The following is a 25,590-nucleotide window of genomic DNA, read 5'->3' as shown; positions in this document are numbered from 1 at the left end:
CAAGAAGCAGCTCTGTGTGTTGCAGTGAAAGGAAACCTTCAAAAAACAACAAGCAGGAGCCTGAAAGGCATCTTTGCTTTGAGCGAACGTAAGCTAGTCTTACTTTGCCGTGTTTGCACCGTAGCAGAGGTCTGTTCTTGTAGCTCCTCTGGTGACCAGGCGACGATGCATCTCATGCAAACGTTCAGCGTGTTTCCTGAAGGCCACTCAACTACCACCTCGACTTTTTCCGTCTGTCCACTGAATTCAAGGACTGGCAGTGTGAAGCTGTCTGCTTCCACATACAGTCTGTTTCCCAGGACTGTGGCTGGGCTTGTGTTTCTGTGCTGGTGCACTAACACAAAGGGATTTCTGAGCAACACAAACAGACTCGTGTGTGTAGAAGGAAACAATACCTGATCGATCTTTTTTTGCTGTGGATTGTAAATATGTGCTCTTCATTGGCTTAAAGTCTAAATAAATATTGTTTGATTGAAGCAGCTATGACGAGAGGAAGAACAGACTGCTGTTATCAGAGGGCGAGGGGCACCAGGCGCTGTGAACTCATGTGTTTACCTGTGACAACAATATTGTCATGCACTTTTTTAAAGAAAGGGAAGCACACTCGCCTTTTTTATTTAAATATTTCTTGTGATAAGTGAAAATGGGCAGTCATGGTGGTTTCAGACGGGGTCTCTGGACCAGATAACACGAGGTGACTGAAGTCGTCTTCTTGGATCTCTTTCAGCACAGAAGAGCGGTCAGTGAGCGTTAAAGCCAGTTTTCCATTTGTTCCTCACTCTGAGATGATGATAAAGATGATTCCTTACATCTACTTTTGCCCCGCCGAGAGGTTCAATACTGAGCTTTACAGAACTTATTTGTTTTAAGCAGTTTATGAAGGAACAACAAACCTTTGGAAACAGGAGGAAATGAAGAGGGGTGAATATCTGCTGTGAGGGGTTTGTGGATTTCTCTGTGCAGCCTGTAAGAGCGTCGCAGCCTGACTCCAGCTGATCAGTCAGGGAGCAGCCAGCTGCTGTGTGCATGAACACGATGGAAACAGACATGACAAATATGATGAACTCAGAATTTAAAATCAGGGTTTAGAAGTTTTACAGCATTTAGCTGGATTGCTGTGTTGTGTGTATAACGTACTGGTCATGAATGACTTAAATTAGAGTATTGTTAATGTTTTACAGTTTTTGTAATGTCCAGGTGGTGGCTACACGAGCTGTTTCACAAAGGCTCTGGGTAGGTGCTGACTCAGTGATGAACTAATATAACAGACCAGTGACCAATAAAGAGACTGACAAGCCTTCAGTCAGCATGTGGAACTAAAACTAAACGTTTTTAACAAATCTGACAAACTCACAAAGCTGCTGAAGAGGATCAGGGCCACTGGGAAAAGAAAGAAACCTTTTCCCAGCGGCTCTGATCCTCTCTCTATAAACCCAACATAATGCAACTGCTACTAAAACAGGCTTGACTGTCCCTTCACATAAATGTGTCCCAAATGCATGTTTCACTCGGCCTGAAGAAATGTCACTAAATGACTTGAACACATCTTTTTTAATTGGCAGCAACTGAACGAAGCCTTTGAGTGAGCAGACAGGACACAGCCCACACTCGTTATTCATACACTCTATACACAGTACACAGTGTCAACTTAGTATGTGACAACTGAAAACAACTAAATCAGCAGATGGGACTAACTAAATGATTGTATTTTCAACATAAAGCCCTGAATCTGTCTGGTTTCTGTTGAATCGAACAGCCTAACACCTTTGTTCTCTTCCTCTGCAGTGAGAGATAAAAAAGATCTCCCGTTGGACGCGGTGGATCAAAAAGACCAGGATGGATCCTTTGATTACCAGTAAGTATAAATAGCTTGTTCTGCATTACTATTGCTGTTATACGCTCATGTAAAGGTCGTCAGCAGTTATCAGTCACGGTGGTCTGCAGCCCCTTCAGTAATGAACCTGTATATGTACCAACGTTACATAGCCTGAGTTTAAAATGTAAGCAATAAAGAACTGAACCAGAAACACTGCACTATAAGACCACGAAGCACTACTGTGTAGAGCCAAATGAAACGTTTTTCAACATTTGAATTGAAATGGCAGCTGTGTCCAGCTTCTTTAATTATTATTACTTCTGTAAAAGAATCAGCCCAGTGTTGGTGCCAGTTTTCTAAAGGAAGTGTTCAGTGTGAGTACACCTGCAGCTGAGCTCTGTGGGGAACAGCATGCACAGGGGTTAGCGCCGTGTTAGCGCTTTCTCTTGAGGCCAGGGTTAGGGTGAGGCTCCTCCTACTCTGTGACTGATTGATCTTTAAGACTAGAGTGTTTAAAGTGAAACGTGATGTGTGCGTAAAGCTGGTCACTATTCTCACAACATACATGTGAATAACTTGTAAACACAAGTTGGTGTTCAGACCACGTCTGGCACATTTTTCTTGTACATTCTCCTTGCTGGTAGTTGGTTAGAATAGAATAGAATAGAATAAAACAGAATAGAATAAAATAAAATAGAATAAAATAAAATAGAATAAAATAGAATATAATAAAATAAAATAGAATAGAATAAAATAGAATAAAATAAAATAGAATAGAATAAAATAGAATAGAATAGAATAAAATAGAATAGAATAAAATAAAATAAAATAGAATAGAATAGAATAGAATAGAATAAAATAAAATAGAATAGAATAGAATAGAATAGAATAGAATAGAATAGAATAATCCTTTAATTGTCCCACAAGAGGAAATTTGGTTGTAAGTGTAGCTAGTTATGAGTAAAACTTCTGGAACAGCAATAACACAAGTGCAGTAAAGCCATCCCACACACAGTGTGTTGGAGTGTGTGCACCGTGCACATTCAGACTGGTCTGCGTGACTCTTTGTAGGAGCAGAGTTAGATGATCTCCTGACCCCGCTAAACCTTTCATCTAGTTTTGAACACGTCCGTGATTCTCTCTGAAGTGCGTACACAAACATATTCAAACTCGACACCATGTACTGTGTAAAGGCTTCTGTGTGATGTCAAGGATATGTGGTAAGTTGCATCTTTTGCTCCTTCCAGGTTCCACTGAGCTCTGTGGCCTCATTCTTCTTCATGACCAATGAACCTGTCTCTTAATTTGCCAACAGTCCCTTTAGACTAAAGACGTTTTAAGTTTAACCTGCTTTCTAAATCTGAAGTGGACGTGTTCTAACTGAGCTGTGCGAGAGGGCATCTTAACTTCCATCACCACAACTTTAACATCAGAATTTCATTTGTGACCCGGGTCCTAAATGGGTCCATTAAATCACACAAATGGTCCCACATAACGTTCCTAACTGGGCTTTTGCTTAAAACTGTACTTAGAATGACAGCTGCTGTGTTTGACTCACACTGTGTGTTCAGGGTAACTTCGAGAGGTGCAATGAGCGTCTGACCCCAGCATGCTGTGCTTAATAATGTGTGTTTCACCCTCCTCCAGAACCTGTTTTCTGTCAATGAACAACTCAGCCCATTCAGCTGTGTGTGTTTTTACACTAACCCATGCATGCACAATGTGGAACTTGTCTTCTTTCCTTCCTTCCTTCCTTCCTGCCGTCTTATGTGGTTCCTCACATCTTGTCCCTCTCTCTCCCCAATGCTGAAATGGGTCATCTGTCCCTGACAGGAACGAGAACGAGAACAGGTACTTTGGTTTTCAGCAAAGTCTTTTGGCCTGAGCATGTAGGGGTAAGCGGTGTGAGGGTGGGGGTAAGAACAGGATGAGGTGTAGCATGTTTGGAGACTTGACAACATGCCTGCATTGTTGGCTTTTGGGTCAGCCTGCAAAGAGGGTGCAGTTTGAGTCCACGATGTGAGCAGGAACACTCCATCTGGATTGCTTTTCATTTAATGTAATATTTAGGAAAAAATGGAAACAGAATCTGTATTTGCTCAGTTATGACCAGCTGTTCTTGCCCAAAACACAACAAAGCTCTGATTCTAGCGCTATCTCGTTTGTAGTAGAAATAAAGTAGAAAATAATGGAATGCAGATTTTCCTCTCTGCAAGAAGAACCTGTCCTTTGTCCCAAACGTGTCCTGGTGTTGTCCCCACAGTTTTTAAAAAGAACAGTGCTGCCTGTTAGCAGCAGTAGCTGGAGAGCAGCTGCTGCTGCCTGTTAGCGAGGCCGTTAATGCTACGAGGGCTTCTTTGTGACAGTCCACGTGGTCACACGCTCTTGGAGTGTGTACTTTGTTGGTTGTGTTGCTGTGCCACACAGGAAGTGGTTCACAGCTTTCTAACTCCCCATATGGAAAAGAAATAGTAAAAACTTCTATGATTTACTCATGAAAGTGGCCACTTTCTTACTACTTTCATATATTGTTTTAGTATCCAAAACATACAAGTTTCATTATATCATTTTTTAATGGATCTTATATCTGTTTTCACTCTTGTGTGATTTTCTTACAAGTTTCACACAAGACAGAATCAAACTTTATAAGATTGATAAATATCTTTTCCATGTGGGCAGAGACCAGAGTCAGAGTCAAGCTGCTGTTTGTTCCTAAACGTTTCTCCGCTCCATGGTGACCGATTGAGAAGGTTACCTAGGCAACAAGAACTAAGCGTCCACTACAAAGCGAGGCACAACAAACGACTTTTGATTTTGTACACGGCGTATCTGCCTGTGGATTTGGTTTCTTATCTTTGCCCAGCATGATGATCAGGGAAACTCGCCACACTGAACTACACTCATTCATTTTATCTGCCGTACATTCATGACTGATTTAGAATCGCCAGCTAACCTAAGATGTGTTTTTCTGGACTGTGGGAACAAGCCAGGAATGCAGGCACAAGGAGAACACGCAGTTTGATATCCTTCTTGGTATAAGGCAACTTAATTCATGTCTTTATCATGCAAAGAGCAACATTTAAAACAGCCTTCTCTTTAAATAAGATGCCAACTCACAGCTAAGTAAATAAAACTTTAAATTTACTGCTAATCTACAAGGTTTGTACACTTTCAGCCCTCACAGAGCAGATCTCAATGTTCACTGAGAAAACATTTATATCAAATATAAAGAATTTGGTTTAATTTGGTTGTATGTATTTATATTTCAGGATGTATGTGAGTATAAAAGGTTACGATGGCCCATTTTAAACAAACAATCGTCTTTTTGGTGAATTGAACCAGATGGTTTCAGTGCCTCAACCTAACCAGTGGGTGAAGTAGCTACATGATGTTTCATTTGATTAAAAACTAATGCTGAACTGGACAATGTGGCGCCCACTTTACACTCGAAAAATCAGTAAAGTTCCCATTAACAGGAATCGAGACCAAAACCATTTGTGAAGCTGGAAGCATGTTGGTTTGTGCTGTCGTTAAGTTGGGCTTGCTTTGGGAGTGGCGCTTCTCACAGAGGTGGGAAGTACCGAAGTACAAACACTTCCTTAGAATACTCAAGTAACTGTGGTTTACTTGAATATTTGTTTTTCTGCCTTTTTGTTTAACACAAATCGCTGCACTTTGTAGTCATTTTGTCAAATAGGCTGTGTGAGCATTAAAGTTTTCCTTCCATCTCTGTGTGCCTTTAAACATCAAACTACTCTCAGCACAAATGGACGCACAGATAGTCGTATTGGTTTGTCCATTACCAGCACTCATCACACGCAGAGAGAGAAAAGACACCAAAACATGATCGAGGCATACTTTTCACTCTTCTGTTTCGGCGTGGAGGGAACATCAAAGAACGATGCTGTTACTTTTTCCTTCTGTTCTACACTTTGAGTACATTCATTCCTTTGTTCCTCTGAAGAGGCTTCCTAATCAACCACTGACACCTTCAGCCAACAAATGTTACTGTCGTGTCATTATTTAGTTTGAAGGTCTGTCTTCACCAGAAACTGTGCCAGTTTAGTGTGGATGACACAACTGTCACTGTGCCATTGGATACTCAGTATACATTCATGTTTGATCTGTTCAGCAGGTCACAATTACTTGTCAGAATAAAAGATACTTATATAATCATCTTCTACCATCTTTTCCTTCTCAGCTCAGAAACTGTTGCTTTTTTCCTTCCTGCTTCTTCATTTTTTATTTTTGGCCTTGAATTTGCTTTGGTCATGTTTTTCTTTCATGTTTTTGCTTGTTTTTGTTTGCTAAAATGTATCCACACATATATACATATATACATATATATTGCAAATGTCCTTTGGCATGAAGCGTGGCAGTTCTGAGAGTGTAGATTGTGTCCTCTGGGGTGAGCGTCTGAACACACACAAAAGAAGAACATGTTACCTTTGCATCCTTCAAATGCACTCTTTTTCCTTTTGTCATGCTACTGGTTTAATAACAAGGTTAATGCTAGCATACAGCTGTGTAGAACTCTGCATGAAATTCTCCTGCCTGTTAGAATCTGTTAGGAGACGTCAGAGATGAAATCAAGCATGCAATACAGACAGCTGCCCAGATTTCATTTATGGCTACTTTAGCATGCACAGTGTCAGAGTTAAAGAACAAGTTTGTTTGTTTGGGTTTTCAAATGATTTCTGAGAAGATGCTGCCTGGATTAGTGTGTGTGTGTGTGTGTGTGTGTGTGTGTGTGTGTGTGTGTGTGTGTGTGTGTGTGTGTGACCAGAGCTCATTATCTGAGACCTGCACGACGAAGCTTGTTTGGGGTTTATCTTCAGGGTTACATCAGCAGTCTGCTACTCCCTGCTCTGTATCACACAGCCTGCTGCAGAGATGCTACTGATGAAGACATTCTCCTGAGCACTGTGCCACCGTGCCTGCAGATTCCCTCACACAGCAGATAATCTTACAAAACTGTTATTGTTGTATAAGCATCAATAGGCTGTGTGATCCTACAGGAGGCCTACTGCAGGATCACACATCTCCAACCAGCCCTCATTTCTTTACATGTTGCTTCCACTAGATTTTTTTCCACTGGTCTTAAGTTTTAAAACATCACCTAGTTGACAACCAGTGTTCTGTACATGTAAGAGATAAAGAACCAATATGAAACCCTGTCTTTATTTTAAAGTAAAGTTTAATATATGTATTTATTTATTTAGATAAAAAATACATCAGAGAGCACCCTGGGGTTGGTATGTTGCCACGATTTGACATGCAGACTGGAGCAGCAGGGATTAAACCACTAAGCCTCCCCATTAGTTGATGACCTGCTCTCCCTTGAGCCACAACCAGGAGGAAACTTTTCTGATAAACCATTGTTAAGGAAAGGAAAGGCTGAGATATGCCAGATTACATAAGACCTGGATTGAAAATCAGTAGCAGCAGGTTTCTGAGCCTATTGTTTGTCTGAAACTTTCATTAATATTTATGAACGAAGTCAAGAGAGATGTGCAGCAGTGAGCGTCTGCAGGTGTCTGTAAAACATGTAAGAGGCTCTGGCACAGTGTATTTCAGCCAGTGGTGATGGGGCTCTTCCCAGAAATGATGAACACAGAAAAGTACTTTCAGATTTTAATCAACAGTAACATCTGGAATCTGATGGGCAACAGCTTCATTTCTCAGCACAATGAGCCAAAGACACGACCACTGCAGTAAAAGCACAGCTGGATAGAAGACGCTGTGGAAGAGTAGCAGTGATGGACTGGTCTCTCCTGGACTCCAGCATGAATTGTGTAGAGTGGGATCATCTCGACAGGACCAAAGGCAGATAAAGGAGCACTGAAACACATCCCTGAGGACGAGTAAACACTACAAGACTAACAGCTGAACAACAAAGGACTACAGGAGGCTTAGGCAACAGAGTGCAGGCTGGACAGTGGAAGCGGTCATTGACTCGTGTTTGTTTGGACCAACTCTGTTCCCCTGTAATTGTGTACTTCAGTCCTCTTTCCATGTTTCAATAAACTGCTATTTCCCATTTTTCCCAGCAAGTGTAAAGAAATGGGGGCAGCTCAGGACCCAGCACAGTCCTGTGTTTGTACTTGCTGAGCTTCTTTAAACTCTGCTCCTACATTTGAGTTTTGTTCTTTCTTCTTCACTTGTTCTTAGACTGTGAAACAGCATTGCAGCTGAAAGAACAATTCAGTTTTATTGATGTAGCACCAAATCACAACAGTCAAGTCAAGGCCCTTTAGGTGCTCAGACCGTGCAGTATAACAGCGCCCCCCTGTGACGACTGTGGGAAGGAAAAACTATTTTAACAGGAAGAAACTTCAAGCAGAGCCTCAGGGAGGGGTGAGGACAGGGGGACAGGACGAAAGACACAAGAGACCAAGAGATTAATAATAACTAATGATTAAATGCAGTAGATGTGTATAAACACATACTGCAGCCTAACTAAGGCAGGATTCAGGGTCACCTGGTCCAGCCCTAACTATATGCTTTAGCAAAAAGGAAGGTTTTAAGCCTAATCTTAAAAGTAGAGATAGTGTCTGTCTCCTGAATCCAAACTGGAAGCTGGTTCCACAGAAGAGGGGCCTGAAAACTGAAGGCTCTCCCTCCCATTCTACTTTTAAATACTCTAGGAACAACAAGTAGGCCTGCAGAGCGAGAGCGAAGTGCTCTAATAGGGTGATATGGTACTACAAGGTCATTAAGATAAGATGGGGCCTGATTATTTAAGATGTGAAGAGAAGATGTCCTCAAAGCTCTCACACATGGATGTGGTGTATGCTGGCTTAGCAAAAGATATTCAGCCAACTTATCTGCCAAAAATAAAGAGAAACATCAAAAAACATTAATCTTACAAAAAACATGTTTTTTCCAAATCATTTGACAAAGAGAAGCTTCTGTACCTGTAATCCCTACACCTTTACTTTCCCTTATAGTGTGTCACAGGGCCCTGAAGCTAAACAGGTCCACCTGATGCTGTAGTGAGAGTTTGAGCTTCTAACATTGCTGTTTCATTGCAGCAGCGACGAGGACAACAAGCCTCTGCAGGGCAGCCAGACTTCCCTGGATGGCAACGTAAAGGAAAGCGACGACAGCCTGGTGGACTACGGCGAGGGAGGAGACGGGCAGTTCAACGAAGACGGCTCGTTCATCGGCCAATACACAGTGAAGAAGGACAAGGACGAGACGGAGGGCAACGAGAGCTCCGAGGCCACCTCGCCTGTGAATGCCATCTACTCGCTGGCATAGCGGCTCAACAGCGGCGAACTTGGACGCACCCTCTGATTTGTTATGATAGAACCACACATGATTCTACGAGTATATGAAACATATTACACACAGTGACAGCAGCAGTCTGGAGACTGTCTAGGCTCTCCTCTGCAGGTGGAAAAAGATGCGACCACAAGCCTTTAATTTATTTTTCCAGTTCTAACAATACGGACACATCTGGAGGAAGTGGACAATGCTCGTTTCCTTTGCGCTCTGCCTGCCCTTTACCCACACAGACTTGGAGTGTGCCTTCGGGAGGCATCAAACGTTCTTTAGAGATTTTTTGGTTTGTGACTCAGCTCTGCTTCCCGATAACCTCCCCGTGCCCGGCATACCTCTGCGTAACCAAGTAAAGTAGTCACAGAGGTTAAGTATACATACACACTCTGGCCACATCCTGTAACATATCAGCTTCTAACCATAGGATGCCGGCAGATATGTTTATCATATTGATATTTAGGCAATGAAAGATTTTAGTTTTTCCACAGCTGATAGAGGAGTCCGTGAAACTCAACGAATGCTGTATAAAGTCCTGGCACACATTTTAGTGCCCTGCAAATCTATGCACTATCACCTCCTTCACACCATTTTTGTTCCATCTGGTTAGTAAAAGTACACATTGTGGGCTTTTTAGCAGATTCAGTCCAAGGTGGTTGGCCTTGAACTTCGTTGCAGGCATGCATCTGTTCCCTCTTATCCTGTGTTGCAGTTGTTCAAAATGCTTTTCCTGGGAAAAGCTGTTTCATGCTTTGTGCTCAGTTACAGTATGTGGTTCATTAAACCCAACGTTGTTCTGAAGCATGGTGATAAACTTAGTGCGAGAGAGATGTGACAGGTTTGCTCGAGAGACACCAGCGCACTAAAAAACAGTGAAGTCCCTAATTAGCATGTGGGCTTGTGCTACATTCATGTCTAGCTGACAGCGTTCGAAGGCAATGATTCCCACACTAATATGGGAATCATTGCCACCATGTTGCTGGAATGTGGGAAAAACTGCAAAAGGAAGAAGTTTGAATTCAGTGTCTCCTGCCGTGAACGTAATCGTCTGCTATCCAAAGACAGCCCAGTCTGTGAGCTCGAGGAGGGTCAAACTGCCAACCTCGCAGTTATAGGATGACCTCATCAAAGCACAAGATGACTGGTCAGTCAGTCCTGGATCAATATTCTTCTAATATTGCAGGACAACAGACAAACCTTCTTTGCATCTGTGAGGCTCCTTAATTCTGCTGACTTTGTTAAAGAGTTACATCCAATCAGGTAAACTGGCAGTTTTGTGTTTTATAGCCAGGCCAAATGTACGGTGGTCACACAGGGACATATTTCAACTGAAAGAAAATATTCTTCTGCCCCAAGTGTCAGGTTAGCATCTTCGTTCTGTCTCCTGGCTCATGAATGTAGCACCAGAAGTCATGATCCATAAGCCGCGTCCACACTAAACTCTGTGTGTTCAGCTTCACTGCGGCTGTGCAGACATCAGCACCACACACTGTCTACAACGACCTCCAGTACTCACTGTTATTGGAACACACGTGTTGATCTGAACGAGTCCACATAGATTCAATTATCTTACTTTTTTGCCTTGAGGTGCTTTATATTGCAAGGTACAACATGGGCGAGCGAAGGCCAACAATCACATGATGTAGAGAAGGTGCATCCTAATCAGTGAGGTAAGTGCACTCTGTGTAGCCCGACCCCGCCTGCACAGAGGGACTCTTTGGTTCTTTATGAACTTGATCCGTTTCTTATCGCTCCAAAAAGACATAATTACAAAACACTGTTAGGTGATACGAATGATTTAAAGAATGAAAAGTACACTTCACAGCCACAAATGAAAGTTATCATTTGACATTTCTGAGGTTCACTCGTGCTGAAGCTACTGAAGCTACTATTAACCCGAGTGCTACATCGAACAGGCTGATATTTATTTGGTATTTATTACATGATGTGGATAGCATTAATATATTAGTTCTTAACTTAATTCACTTCATTTTTATGTACAACTGAGCCGAACTACCGATGGCTACAGAATAAAATTATTGTTCCTCAACACACAACTGTATGTTCAACATGTTTTTCTGCTGTAGCCGACGTCTCATCCTTATACTCATGTTGTATTACTGTTACTCTGTGTTGTTGTTCAGACTTAAGTAGCATAACCTTTCCATCATTCTGAGAATGAAGTGATGTGTACTCATTATTGCAGATTATTTGGTATTTATTTTGTACATCAGAGTCCTGAAAGAAAATCCTACCTGTGTAAATATTGAAGACTTGACCCCACCCGCCCAATGAGTCACAAATCTGCATCCACCAAGCAGCTGTAGTGGTGCAGTCTGTCGTGCACCTTTGTTATGTAGCTTTGATTCATCTTTGCACTCTGAGGAAGAGTCATCCCTTTGCATTGACATATACGGACTGTGGCCTTGGTTTGTGTGTTGTGACAGAGAAATATGTTCGATTGTGTACGTGTAACAGCTGCTGCAGCGTACTACCTGAGTTACACAAACGACTACAAGACCTGAGAACAGGGATTTCCTGAGGTCCCCTCCTTGTCTCAGATGGAGGCTGGACACAGGCATGACATGTGTGTCATCACAGGGGTCAACAGCTTTGACCCCTGTGATGTATTCCACTTTGTTGGTCTTTGTTCCCCATTACAGCTCTTCTCAGGTGCTCTTTGTCAACTTGTAAATCCACAAAAACCTTGGTAAGAAGTCTTAAACTCGGGAAAATCATTCATTTTCTGAACTTCCTCTTTCTTAATGTGTCCTAGTGTGAGACGGCCAATAAACTGTAGCCCCAAACCTGACATGTGTTTCAAACAATCCACAGCAACCAGGTGCAATGTGATATCAGACCTCATCATCCTCAGCTGACACACTGCAGAATGAAAAGGTTTGACTAGGTTTGATCTCTGTAACAAAGACAAAGGGACATTTTCTTTGATGATATATCATCAACACTAAGCGTTCGCTAAAACTAACATTTAAATGGCGAGTTCTCTTCTGTCTAGAATTTGTTGGCAGCTCTCTCTCGAGCACTGTACAGATGAACCTTGGCAGTGTTAACACAATGGCATTAGTAGCAGGTAAACACAGGTGAGCACAGGTGAGCTGCTCTATAGAGTCACTGCAGGACTTTAACCGTCCTAAAGTGAAAACATGTTCCCTTCTGTTCAGAGCTGGACGAGCTTATTTCCTCCCAACTTCACCTGCTAATGGTTGTTCTTTATAAGAGGCAAGCCTTTGTAATTCAGTCAGTTTGATTTGTTAAAGCAAACTCAATACTTCATGTGCTCACTACAGGACACGTGAAGGACACTACAGGAGTAAAACTCCTCAATCATTTCATGCAATGGGAAACCCTTTAATCTTCTTGTGAGATGTTTGCCTGCATACTGTCTGCAAAACACTGAATGAGACTAGACAACCACAAAGCGAGGCAGATCAGCATCCACATCTATTGGAGATAAAGTATCTGAATTTGGGGACCATGCCTCCAAACATGCTCCTCCTGGTTTCTACACATGACTCCCCCATTTCTATAAGCTGTTCCCTGGTTTTCATGCCCCACCCTCACTCCTCTCTTTATTTCTTCACTTCTCGTCAGCACACAGGGATCTGCCATGAAAACAGGGAAACAGGGCGTGCATTTTTGGACTTTGATGGGAATATTTTTATTCTTTTAATAATTTGCCTTGAGTGTTTTTGCCAGGCTGTCTCTATCCCCATCTGTGCTACATCCAAGTGTTATAATGCTACAGTTATCCTTCTTGGGATGCAACACAATGCCACTTGAAATTGATTGAAGGTACCTGCTTAGCAGGGCGCCAGGTTGAAAACAATTGTAGAGGATTTTCATGAAACACATGCTTATTTGCTTCCTACAGTGGGTTTAGAAGTTGACCCAGACCACCTGCTAAAGTCTGCAGAGGAGAAGACCTCTTTATATATGATACCCTTGTGACGCCAAAGTGAAATCTGAGTTTGAGCATCTCTAAAACAGAGCGCAGTAGTTTCCTTGTCATTGATGATCTCATATTTCTCCTTTCAAGACAAACCTCTTGCTTGACAGTACGTCCCAGTCCTCTCTCCTGAATGTTAAAGCAGTGTCCTCTGAGTTCATCAGCAGGATGATTCATCCCATGCTTTCACTAGCAGGACGCTGCTTGTGAAACTGACACAGACAGTGAGACAGAGCACTGCAAGAGCAATATTTGGTTGAAGAACAGGTCTGAATTTTAAACTGGAACTAAAAACCATCACACACACCACTCCTTACTCGCTCTGCTGCTGCCCATCCACCAGCCTCCACTGGTGGACCACAGCAGGGATGCTGGCAACATAAAGAAACAAAGGTATACAAAGCTTTGTGTGTGTCTACACACAGTTTATGGTGCACAAAGACCAAGCTTCTTTTTCGTCACGTTATCTTAGCTCACCTTTAATTGGAGATGAAAATAGTCAATGTGTATTTTTACAGCCGTTGCTTTTCCTTCAGTTTAAAATGCTGCAAAGTGTCAGAAGTTACTGGTGCACATTCCCAACTGGATTTTTCACTGCGTCATATTGGCATCTTCTTGTTTTTGTGTATCAGAGCAGCGTGCTAACACCTTGCTTCTACATGCAGCATAACAGCTTTTGTAAGGTACATCTACTCTACAGGAAATGGCTTAAATATATTCACCATGTATGCGTGTATGATGACATGTTGCAACTTCTGCTAGTGCGCCTTCTTTATAGTAAAGCTATCTCCTTTTCTCTACCTCCTGACTTGGTTGTCATCCTTGTTTCTGTACTTATGTGCAGCACAGATTTAAAGCAGACTTTCCTATGGAAGAATCGATTATTTCATCCTAATTCATTATATTAATAGTAGAAAACACCACATGTTTCTACTGATAACCCAAAATCTTTGTCTTCATTTACAGGCTCCCTCTCAGAGAGCTGGTGATGACCAAGCTGCTCTAGTGGCCTCTTAAGGCTGGCTCTAAAACAAAGTCTCAAGTTAAACTGACCAATAAAAGTGCATCCTTACAAACTGTTACAAAACCAAAACTATTTTTACTGCTTTTATGTTTAGTTCTCCCTTTAAAAAAGCTGAAAAAGGCTTAAAGTTGGGAACATTTCTACGTGTGCAGTAACAGCCCTGTTCCACTAGTACCGACTCGGTTTCCATCAGGTGGTCATAACTTTTCTAGGATCTACTCGGCCGGGCTCCGAGTCACTGACAATGTGACATCAGCAGACTGCATGCTATCGAATGGTTGGTCAGTGGCGTCACTCAGTGAGTCATGAGAGCACCTCCTTCACCAAAATCAAAATCTTCAAAAAAATAAAACATTTTTGAAAGCAGACGATGACAGAAATAAAAACACACTGTCACAAAGACATTCACCATACATCAGGTACCATTGCATTGACGTCCTCCATTGTTGTGGTGTTGCTGTCACATGACTTTCAGCTGCGGTCGCCACAATGACCCCACACACATCAGTTGTTGCTAGATTGTAATGGAAAATAACCAACACGTTCTCACTCCCAAAGCGTAACATTTTACGCTAGGTGACAAATCGTCAACATATTACGTTTTCGGCTACCCACCACGTTCCTAAATGACGACCTCGGAAAAATTAGGAAATATGAGAACCGTATGGACTCAATCTACACATGTTCGCTCTTTTTCTTCAAATCGCTTAGAAACACGCTATTTAACATCATTAAAGTCCTGGTTAAGCTCAGGAAAAAGGTTATGGTTAGGGCTAGGGATAAGGTTAGGTTTAGAGCTGGAACGTCTATTACCGCGGGAGCGTCATTGCACTGGATTTCGGCCATAACCCGCCGCGTACCCTAAGAACGCCGAAGGTCTCCTTTCACGTTCCTCAGGAACGCCGCGGGACGTGACAAAACGTCGGCATGTTACGCCTCGGGAGTGAGAACGGGCTCAAAATGTCTGAAACAGAACTCGAGCAGTGTGTTGGTGGGTACCAGTGGAAAAGGGCTGTAAGTGACGGTGGTCTTTTAGGCCTGACGTCTACCAAATGTTTACTTTCTGAACCAGGCCTCTCTTTGGCTTTAATAGTATCATTTAGAGTAAAGACCATTTTAGATTTTTGTGCTTCAGTTTTCACGAGTGATTTTTTATTATTAGTCTGTTAGGTGATGCATACAGTCTATGGAAGGAACTTGGCAGACTGGTTTTCTACCGTCATTTCTTAACACTGCACCATCTCACCAGTTATGGTCATTGTAGGGTCTAAAAGAGATGATACTGGACACAATTTCAAAGATGAAACTTCCTGAAACCAGGTGACATCATGGTGACAACCATATATTCCACTAATTTACAACAGTCATCTCAAGATGCTTTATGCTGTAAGGTTAAAACCCTGCAACATTAGTGAGAAACTTGAGCAATCACACGGCACTTGGATATAGGAGAATCTCCAAAAGTTGATTCTGTTCATCTGGATGTTTTCAGTGGGAGAAACGTTTCGTCATCATCAGGTGACGTCTTCAGTCTCAGCTGACTGCAGGTTTCAATCTTATAAACAGGACATTTGCATAATGACTGAAACCAGCCCACTGAAGGAACAATGGGCTGGGAGGTCAGTTCAACTTTTGGAGATTTACTTAATAATAATAATGGATTGGATTTATATAGCACTTCTCAAGGCACCCAAAGCGCTTTACAATGCCACTATTCATTCACTCTCGCATTCGCACACTGGTGGAGGCAGTTACGGTTGTAGCCACAGCTGCCCTGGGACAGACTGACAGAAGCTGCCATATCGCGCCATTGGCCCCTCTGGCCATCACCAGTAGGCGGTAGGTGGAGTGTCTTGCCCAAGGACACAACGACCAGGACAGAGAGCCCAGGGATCAAACCGGCGACCTTCCGGTTACAGATACGCTTCCCAACCCCCTGAACCACGGTCGCACCTTACCTGGATGATTGAGCATGCATCAAGACATGATAGGAGAATATGCCCTTTTAACGGGAAGAAACCTCCAGCAGATCCAGACTCACGGAGGGGCAGCCAGCAGGTGCCAGCTGGGGGTGAGGAGAAAAGAGAGGAGACCAAGGGCAAACTACACCTTCGATTTCATGAAAGAGGCCCTTTTATACTGTGAAAACAATGTTGAAATTCTAGCTCGGGGTTGCACATTGTTCAGAAACGGTTTTATTGAAGGGACAGGAATCGATCCTTTTAGCAGTAATACCTTAGCCAGTGCGATTCTTTAGCAATACCATGCCCTGCAAATGATCGTAATCAGGTCAAATCATTTTCCTCATCCTCAGTTCAGTGGCTCAAGTATGGCTCTTACACACAAGGCGTTTTTATCAGACATGTGTTACGTGTTTTTCAAATCAGGCAAATCTCAACCCCCTGCGAGGTGCTTCTTTTTAACACGGCCACTCAAGACAGGCTCGCTAGATTGAGAGGCGAGCATAATGTGCAGCTTGTGATAATTTGGGAGCATAAATGGATGGAGTTAAAACGTACTGATGAGAGTGTAATCAGCTTTCTCAAATGTTACGATCCACCCTTTAAATCTCGCTACACTCTCTTCGGTGGTTGCACAATGCAATGCTGGGCCTGGTGAAAACAATTGTTACGTGGATGTTACCTCCTTGTATCCGTTTGTAAATAGCACCTGTAGGCACCCCTTAGGTCATCCTCAAATAATTTTTTCAAAATTTTCAGGACACAAAAAACTACTTTGGGTTTATCAAGGCAATTGTATACCCACCCAGGGGTCTTTATTTTCCTGTTTTACCGTATAAAACCCAATCAGGCAAGCTTGTGTTTACGCTCTGTCACACTTGAACTGAAATGAACAACCAGGAGCAGGGTGTAACCATAGCAATGAGCAGAGAGCTCTCAGAGGCGCGTGGACCATTCCTGAATTTAACCTTGGGTTAGAAAAAGGTTATAGAATAGCTAAAATCATCGAGGTATGGCACTTTGAGAGACAGAGTAACACAATATTCACACAATATGTACATCATTTCCAACGCAAAAAACAAGAAGCTTCAGGCTATCCATCGGACTTTGTAAGTGAAGAGGATAAGATGCTTTACATCAATGACTACCAGGCTAAACAAGGCATCACTTTAGACCCTTACAGTTAATTATCTCCTGTTTCTGTTCAATTAAAAATAACAAAAATAACAAAACGCATTTACATTTAACATAAGTGACAATCATTAAAAGCTTTCAGAGAGCATGAAGTTTGGTTAAAATTGCTAGCTTTACATGATCAAATGCCTATAAACCGTTTTACAACACATGGACCATGGCATCATTTTACATCATCATAAGTCTTTCCACGCCATCTCTGGGCTAAATAAATATACAGTGCTGACTGTAAGCGTGGCTCCCAGCTGCCTTTGATGGAAAGATACTCGATCAGCATGCTTTTTCAAAAACGTTACAATGCTTTTGGGGTAAAATGGATAATCCGGTGGGAATCCGAACGAATCATAAAAACTGGCACCTCCATCTTCATCTAATGAAATCGCCAGCCAGTGAGTTCCAGCTTTGTTCCTTGGCTCTGTATTTATGATCAGATATGCCGTTTAAATGAACGTTTGAGCAGCAGCAGCAACTCGTCTGAGGCCCAAACCCCACAGAATCTGTCACCGACCAGCAGCCTCATGATACTCTCCAATTGATGATTGTTCATGATTGGAGAAAACAGAAACCTCAGTAATAATCAACCAAAACTTGTCTTGTTGAATTGATCTCGAGACTTGAATCGTAATAAGAATAAACGATCAGCATTGTTGTGTGAGGCAGCGGGACTCTGAAGCGCATTTCAAGTCTCAAGGAACTATTTATTATCGGTGATAACACTTGGCTGTCATCTGAAGGACTCATATTGAACACGAACAGAGTATATCCTTCCTGAAACTCCTATCTGTCAATGCACAAGGACAGATCTTTCAGGTTTCTTCCAGTAGCTGTGTACAGGCTGTAAAACTCTCTCACAGACTGATTGTCAGCGAGATTGGGTTGAAAAGCTTTGGCTGGTATCTGTTTACTCTCATGACAAAGCCAAAAACTCTAAATTGTTATGCTGGAAATTGAAAGGGCATAAATCATATCTCCCTGTAAAAGCTTTGTGGTTTACCATGCCTATGACTAGATATCTGGGCAGTGAACCCAGAAACGGTCACAAAACGGCCGGAGGCCGAGCACCAAAAATCAAACCCACGTGCAGGAAACCCAAGGCGGAGGCAGAGTAAAGGGTTTAACAAAGGTTTATTAACTAACACCAAAATGACGTTCACGTTAGTACTTGATTTAAGGCTTGATATATGGGGCGTGAGGGTCTTGGCCAGGGGAGAGGGACAAGCAAGGGGACAGGTCCAAGAAAGCAACGGCAGCTGCTGGTGATTAGGTAAGTACTGGAAGAGAGGAGAGCAGTGTTAGAGCGGTAGCCAATGAGGAGTTCTGGAGAGAGTGGAAGCTGTGAAAATCTTCGTCTTACTGTGCAGGTGGGAGATGGACGCGTTGAGGGAGAGGTGGTGCGGTCCAGGTGGGTTAGGTGGTGTGTGGCAGCTGTCCTGAGTGGTGAAGGTCCCGAGGTGGTGTAAGGGCAGGAGGGCAGGTGAGGCAAGGAGATAATTCTGAGAGCTGGCGGGTTAACCAGATTTCCAAGATGAGTGGTTCAGTATGATGGAGTTTTCCTGGAGTAACTAGAACATGAGATTACAAGGTTAGTAGAGCACTTGAGCTTCATGAACATGAAGCGTGAGGCCTGGTTACCAACATAGGGTAGTTGACGAACTGGCGAGGAAGCAGCGTCAGCAAGCAGCTTAAATCTCCAACCTGACTGCCTCAATCAGCTTCAGGTGAGGGGGGCTGTAGGCCCTGCCCATGGATGGATACCAGAGGTCCAGACCTTCAATGGAGTTTTACAGCCACACACCCAGACCATGACAGAAACAGGTTCTCATGATGTGATATCCGGGAATTCTCCTGTATGGAAAATGTTTTTACATTAATCCGCGAGATCGGATATAAGGCATTGACATGCATGAGAGCCGCTGCGTGACCTACACGCACTGCGGGGGATACCGTGACTTTTCTAATAAACATTGAAGCTCCCAGAATATTCAGATGGTAAATGGGTTTTTGAGGCGCCATGAGGCTAAATGTATCGCTGGCTCTCGTGAGCTTAACTCTTAAATCCACATTATTGAGCAAAAATCTTTCACACAAAAAAAATTTGTCAGAGTGCAAAGGACCCAAAACTCAAAACTCGCTATATGCAGCTCTTCTGACTAACCCTCTGTTAGGCCCGTTATTGACAACATGAGAGTCATGGATGCCTTTGAAAAAAGAGACCAGCACTCCATTGAGTTTTCAGACTTTCTTCCAGGTAATTTAAATATGTCTCAATGATGGCCCTATACGGGTAAGGAGAACTGGCTTAAGAAATCAAGCTGTCACCCAGAGTAACATCACATTGTGAGAAAATGGTATTTAAAGGGTAATTTATAATTCCGACATGAGGGTCGGCAGTGATATCAGTGCCATCTGTGTTTGTTATTTTCAGCCTTAAACTCAGCAATGTGTCATTTAAATCCAGGTAATGCAACCCGTTTCCAGGCACGTAAAAATCCAGAAGTCGCCCATCTGTCGTTGCTGATACATTTCTGAATAACATTTGTCTTCAATTGAAAACTGAGTTAGCGGTGCTGTAAAGAGATCCAATTTGCGTACACTCGCTCGATCGTTCGTGAACTATAGACATGCTTGGTTTTTCTTAGTTAGAAAATATCTTGGTTAGACTTGCGTCCTATACGTCTCGCAGTTTTAACTGTTTGTCTCTCTTATTGACACTTTCTTTCATCTTTTTAAACTCTGTCACTCTTTGACCAGGCGGGTGTTTTAAGGGCCTACGCGAGATCATGCTTAACCCTGACAGCTGTGGTCAGCACGTCTGAGGCTATGTTCAGCGGTCTTCAAATGAGGTTTTGAACCGCTCACACCCCGCTTTATGAATGAAGTGACAAATCTGAACAATTTTGAGAAAATAGATGCTATGCCGCGTCTGTAAATTACGGGTGCACCTGAAAACCTGGGGAGACCGTTACCAGCTAGGGATTTGTAATACTTTATAAATCTATTATTATCATGTTCTTATGAATTATGACAAATCCTTGACAGGCCGGAAATGTAGCTTGACTATCGTTTTACCGTAGGTAAAGTTCACGGTTTCATTCTGATCCCTTTTGATTTCAACATGAATATTTTCGATATGGTTCGGAGCAAGGGGTATGTAATCTGGTTGGATACAGGGCAAACTTGCGCTCTGATCTTAACCAGACCCCTGGTGTGACACCAACCATATATGCAAGCCACAACTCAAGTTGGGAGTTCGCCTTGTAATCAGAAGGTTGCCGGTTCGAGCTCCGGCTCCGACAGTCTCGGTCGTTGTGTCCTTGGACAAGACACTTCACCCGTTGCCTACTGGTGGTGGTCAGAGGGCCCGGTGGCGCCAGTGTCCGGCAGCCTCGCCTCTGTCAGTGCGCCCCAGGGTGGCTGTGGATACAATGTAGCTGCCATCACCAGTGTGTGAATGTGTGTGTGAATGTGTGGATGACTGGATGTGTAAAGCGCTTTGGGGCCCTTAGAGACTAGTAAAGCTCTATACAAATACAGGCCATTTACCATAATATACCCCACCAGATATGTATTCAAAGTTTTTCAGAATTGGGTTATATTTCAGATAAGTATTGGACTCGCCTAAGGCAGGCCTCAAGCTCTGATCTCAAGATGTTAGGATCTTGATAAAAACCAGCACATATTTTTGTCTCAACGCCGTCATCGGGCATCTGCTCTGCAATCAGTCTTTTTATTCAAAATAAGCCTTATCATTCGGAAGATTGAACCATGTATAGGGAAAGGAAATTTCAGTGAGAATAAATAACAAGTAGGCCTGCAGAGCGAGAGCGAAGTGCTCCAACAGGGTGATATGGTACTACAAGGTCATTAAGATAAGATGGGGCCTGATTATTTAAGACCTTGTATGTGAGGAGCAGGATTTTGAATTCTGGATTTAACAGGAAGCCAAAACAGGAGAAATCTGCTCTCTCTTTCTAGTCCCTGTCAGGACTCTTGCTGCAGCATTTTGGATTAGCTGAAGGCTTTTCAGGGAGTTTTTAGGACATCCTGATAATAATGAATTACAGTCGTCCAGCCTGGAAGTAATAAATGCATGAACTAGTTTTTCAGCGTCACTCTGAGACAGGATATTTCTAACTTTAGAGATGTTGCACAAATGGAAGAAAGCAGTCTTACATATTTGTTTAATGTGTGCGTTGAAGGACATGTCGTGGTCAAAAATGACTCCAAGGTTCCTCACAGTGTTACTGGAGGCCAAGGTAATGCCATCCAGAGTAAGAATCTGGTTAGATACCATATTTCTAAGCTTTTCAGGGCCGAGTACAATAACCTCAGTTTGATTTGAATTAAGAAGCAGAAAGTTAGCGGCCATCCAGGTCTTTATGTCTTTAAGACATTCCTGCAGTTTAACTCATTGGTGTGTGTTATCTGGCTTCATGGACAGATAGAGCTGGGTGTCATCTGCATAGCAGTGTAAATGTATGCTATGTCTTCTAATGATGCTGCCTAAGGGAAGCATGTATAATGTAAACAGAATTGGTCCTAGCACTGAACCCTGTGGAACTCCATAATTAACCTCAGTGTATGAAGAGGACTCTCCATTTACATGCACAAACTGGAGTCTATTAGATAGATATGATACAAACCACTGCAGTGCAATACCTGTAATACCTACAGCATGTTCTAATCGCTCTAATAGGATATTATGGTCGACAGTATCGAACGCTGCACTGAGGTCTAGCAGGACAAGCACAGAGATGAGTCCACTGTCAGAGGCCATAAGAAGATCATTTGTAACCTTCACTAAAGCTGTTTCTGTGCTGTGATGTGCTCTGAAACCTGACTGAAACTCTTCAAATAAACCATTCCTCTGCAGATGATCTGTTAGCTGTTTGACAACTACTCTTTCAAGGATGTTTGATATAAAGGAAGGTTGGAGATTGGCCTATAATTAGCTAAGACTGCTGGGTCTAGAGATGCTTTTTGAGTAAAGGTTTAACCCTTTAAGACCTACCATAGAACCAAGTCCGCCAGACTTATATTATATTTTTACATGCTGTGGAGCCATTTTTGGGAGCATTTCAAGTTGCTATACATCAATACAACCATTACAGCCCAAATTTTAATAATATGTCTGCATTAAGTGCATAGTAATTACATAAATTGCAAAAAAGTGCAATAAACTACAAAAAAATTGAAAATCGTTTTTGTTTTTTTAACATATATTTCTAGTTAGAGAAATTTAAGAGGCTTATCCCTCAAAACTGTAAATACAAAAAAGTTGCACAAAATAGTTTCCCACCACAGGAAATTTATTTTGAGTGTCTTCATAGTTTTATTTTTGAAATACACCAATTTTTATACACTGCAGGAAAAACGAAAATAAATATTATAGTGCAAATTTGCAAAAAAGCAGCATATGCATCAAAATAAACTATTTTCAGCAGTGCAATATGAGTCCTAAGCATCCCAGAAACCACACAGAAAGTCATAAAGTCAAACATAACTTTTAAAAACACCAGTATAGGCTCATTGAGGCCCGGGCGGTAAAAAACTACATTTCCGCGAAAATGACGCCACTTCCGGTTTCGGGCAGGTCACGGTGGACATGCGATAGTTCGTGCTGACGTCTACTCCAACTAGGAAGTGTTTCAAACAGCTGATCGGATCGGCAAAGTGTGTTTCTGGAATATTATGTTTTTGTTGCTGCAAGTGCTTTTTAAGCAGTTTTTGCAAAGCTATATGTGGAAGGAAACTGTGACCGAGGACAAGCTGATGGCATAAGATGTAAGTATAACTCCTCCGGTTTCATATGCAAAAAAAATGATTCCGCTAGCTTACGTGGTTGCAGAGCTACCGGGATTTAAAAATAATTATGCAAAACAGAGCGTGCTGCTCAGACCGGTTTTAAAGGTTTAACTGCAGCCACCTTGAAGGCCTGTGGTACATAGCCGATTATTAGAGATAGGTTGATCATATTTAAGATCGAAGAATTAATTAATGGCAGGACTTCTTTGAGCAGTTTTGTAGGAATGGGGTCTAAAAGACACGTTGATGGTTTGGAGGAAGTAATTATTGAAGTTAACTCAGAAAGATCGATTGGAGAAAAAGAGTCTAACTTAACATCAATGGTACTAAGAGTAGCTGTAGATAATATTACATCTGTGGGATGATTATTGGTCATTTTTTCTCTAATGATAAAAATGTTATTTGTGAAGAAGTTCATGAAGTCATCACTAGTTAACGTTAAAGGGATGTTTGGCTCAAAAGAGCTCTGACTTTTTGTCAGCCTGGCTACAGTGCTGAAGAGAAACCTGGGGTTGTTCTTATTTTCTTCAATCAGTGATGAGTAGTAAGCTGTTCTGGCTTTGCGGAGGGCTTTCTTATAAAGCAACAAACTATTTCTCCAGGCTAAATGATGATCCTCTAAATTTGTGACACGCCATTTCCTCTCCAGATTACGAGTCATCTGCTTTAGGGTACGTGTTTGAGAATTATACCACGGAGTCAGGTACTTCTGATTAGACACCTTAGTTTTCACTGGAGCTACAGTATCCAGAGTCGTACGTAGTGAGGAGGTGAAAGGTGACTAGCGACAAATCTGGCGACTTTTTCTGGTGTTATTGGAGACGTATTTATGACGTATTTATGACGTATTTATGACGTATTTATGACGACTTTTTGACGTGAAAGCGGGTATCGCTTTTATTCTCAACAGGCAGCGGTGCTGCCGGGGGCGCCTCGCCCGTTCCAAAGCGCTCACGGGTGGAGGATAGTCCTCCCCCAGCTACTATCAGGGCAGGAGATGTTCACTGTTCACACCTATGCGTCCGAACTGCAAATGAATCGCACATGAGCGAAGCCGCTGCTCCCGCACTGACTGTAACGCAGTCAGTTCTTCTTTTACTGTTATGCTGTTTTGTGGATCACGAGGTTTAAAACTACTTATAAACACACACACGCACACAAAGTAACTCCATAACTCCACCAGAGTGCCTATTTCGGTCACTTTTGCCAGTCCAAGCCTGGATAAAGCAGCAGGGTTGGAATTGTGACATTAAAAAAAACAATAATTGCTAAAATAAATTTATTTTGTAGTTCTTAATAAATTCTAAATGCATTTAGGACGTTTTTTACTCACTTTATGTCTCTTCCACGATGTTATTACATTAGCATGACCAATTATGCAAATGACGTCATTTAGCGACTTCTAGCGACTTTTAGGACAGCCAATAGCGATTTTCCTTACTGAGGAGTTGGCAACACTGGTTGGAGCAGCATTCAGATAGATAAATGTTCAGTTTCTATGCCATATGTTAAAACAAGATCTAGAGTGTGATTAAAGTGGTGGGTGGGTTCTTTTACATTTTGAGAGAAACCAATTGAGTCTAATAACAGATTAAATGCCATGTTGAGGCTGTCATTTTTAGCATCTACATGGATGTTAAAATCACCCACAATAATTATTTTATCTGAGCTGAGCACTAAATCAGATAAAAAGTCTGAGAAATCAGACAGAAACTCTGTGTAAGGCCCAGGTGGACGATAGATGATAACAAGTAAGACTGATTTCTGAGTTTCACAGCTGGGCTGGACAATGTTAAGCATCAGGCTTTCAAATGAATTAAAAGTCTGTCTGGGTCTTTGGTTGATTAATAGGCTGGTTTGAAAAATTGCTGCCACAGCGCCCGCAAACATGAATATATTCGACAGAAGATCCATGAAGTTGGAAGACTTCTACTGATCCTACGCAAGAAATATGTAATATACAACCTTGAGGATGCCATTAGACCTGCACATTTTCATAAACTTATCCAAGCTGTCAAGGAGGTGTCTGGGTTTGATGAAGACAGACTCTCCTATAAAACTCCAAGTCTTGCTCTAAAGCTAGGTCACTCGTTGCACAAGATATGTGACTTCATACAGTGTGGGGCTCTGATGGCAGAAGACAATGAGCTGGAAAAGTCAACCCAAACTTTCAAAAAAGTGTACATATCAAAATGGTCTGAGCTTATCTCTCACAGAGCTTTAACAACATTGAGTGACAAGCACTTTAACAAGCCATCCACACTCCCTTTCACTGAGGACGTGCAGCATCTTCACCAATATCCTGAAAAGACGGGAAATTCAGCATCAGAAGTTGAAAAATAATCCATCACCACAAGCCTTTGGAGAACTTTGGAGAATAACTCTGTCAAAAATGATTGCGTTCAATTGAAAAAGAGGAGGAGAGGCTTCAAAGATGCAGCTGGAAGTCTTTCTTCAGAGGGACACAGCTGCACTACATAAAGATGTTGCAGTCGGTCTCTAAGTTTAAGCAAAAACTGTGTGCACATTTCAGTCGTGTTGA

At 42.2% G+C, this 25,590-nt stretch overlaps 1 protein-coding gene and 2 long non-coding RNA genes across 25 annotated transcripts in view; 2 read left to right on the top strand and 1 right to left on the bottom strand.

Moving 5' to 3' along the window:
* nfasca (neurofascin homolog (chicken) a) overlaps positions 1–13,869 on the top strand; it is a 132,163-nt gene extending 118,294 nt beyond the window's left edge. For 11 of the 23 annotated variants that reach the window (XM_085159076.1, XM_085159074.1, XM_085159080.1 and 8 more), the window contains 4 exons: positions 1,198–1,233; positions 1,786–1,855; positions 3,626–3,667; positions 8,851–13,869. In XM_085159076.1, the coding sequence (XP_085015202.1) occupies positions 1,198–1,233; positions 1,786–1,855; positions 3,626–3,667; positions 8,851–9,079 (377 nt within the window). In that variant the 3' untranslated portion in view covers positions 9,080–13,869. The other 12 variants (XM_085159077.1, XM_085159092.1, XM_085159091.1 and 9 more) reach the window with 8 other exon arrangements.
* Positions 13,870–18,350: 4,481 nt separating this feature from the next.
* Positions 18,351–20,487, bottom strand: LOC146519263 (uncharacterized). Its single transcript, XR_014874035.1, has 2 exons — positions 18,598–20,487; positions 18,351–18,514 (listed from the first exon to the last, which is right to left on the bottom strand). It is a non-coding gene; the product is annotated as an uncharacterized LOC146519263 (long non-coding RNA).
* Positions 20,488–21,054: 567 nt separating this feature from the next.
* Positions 21,055–23,563, top strand: LOC146519262 (uncharacterized). Its single transcript, XR_014874033.1, has 2 exons — positions 21,055–22,233; positions 23,154–23,563. It is a non-coding gene; the product is annotated as an uncharacterized LOC146519262 (long non-coding RNA).
* Positions 23,564–25,590: the final 2,027 nt, after the last annotated feature.

The sequence above is a fragment of the Neolamprologus multifasciatus genome, chromosome 5 (assembly GCF_963576455.1).
Source record: "Neolamprologus multifasciatus chromosome 5, fNeoMul1.2, whole genome shotgun sequence".
Lineage (NCBI taxonomy): Eukaryota > Metazoa > Chordata > Actinopteri > Cichliformes > Cichlidae > Neolamprologus > Neolamprologus multifasciatus.
The sequence above is the reverse complement of the archived record's forward strand: the minus strand, read 5'-3'. Positions and strand labels throughout refer to the sequence as shown.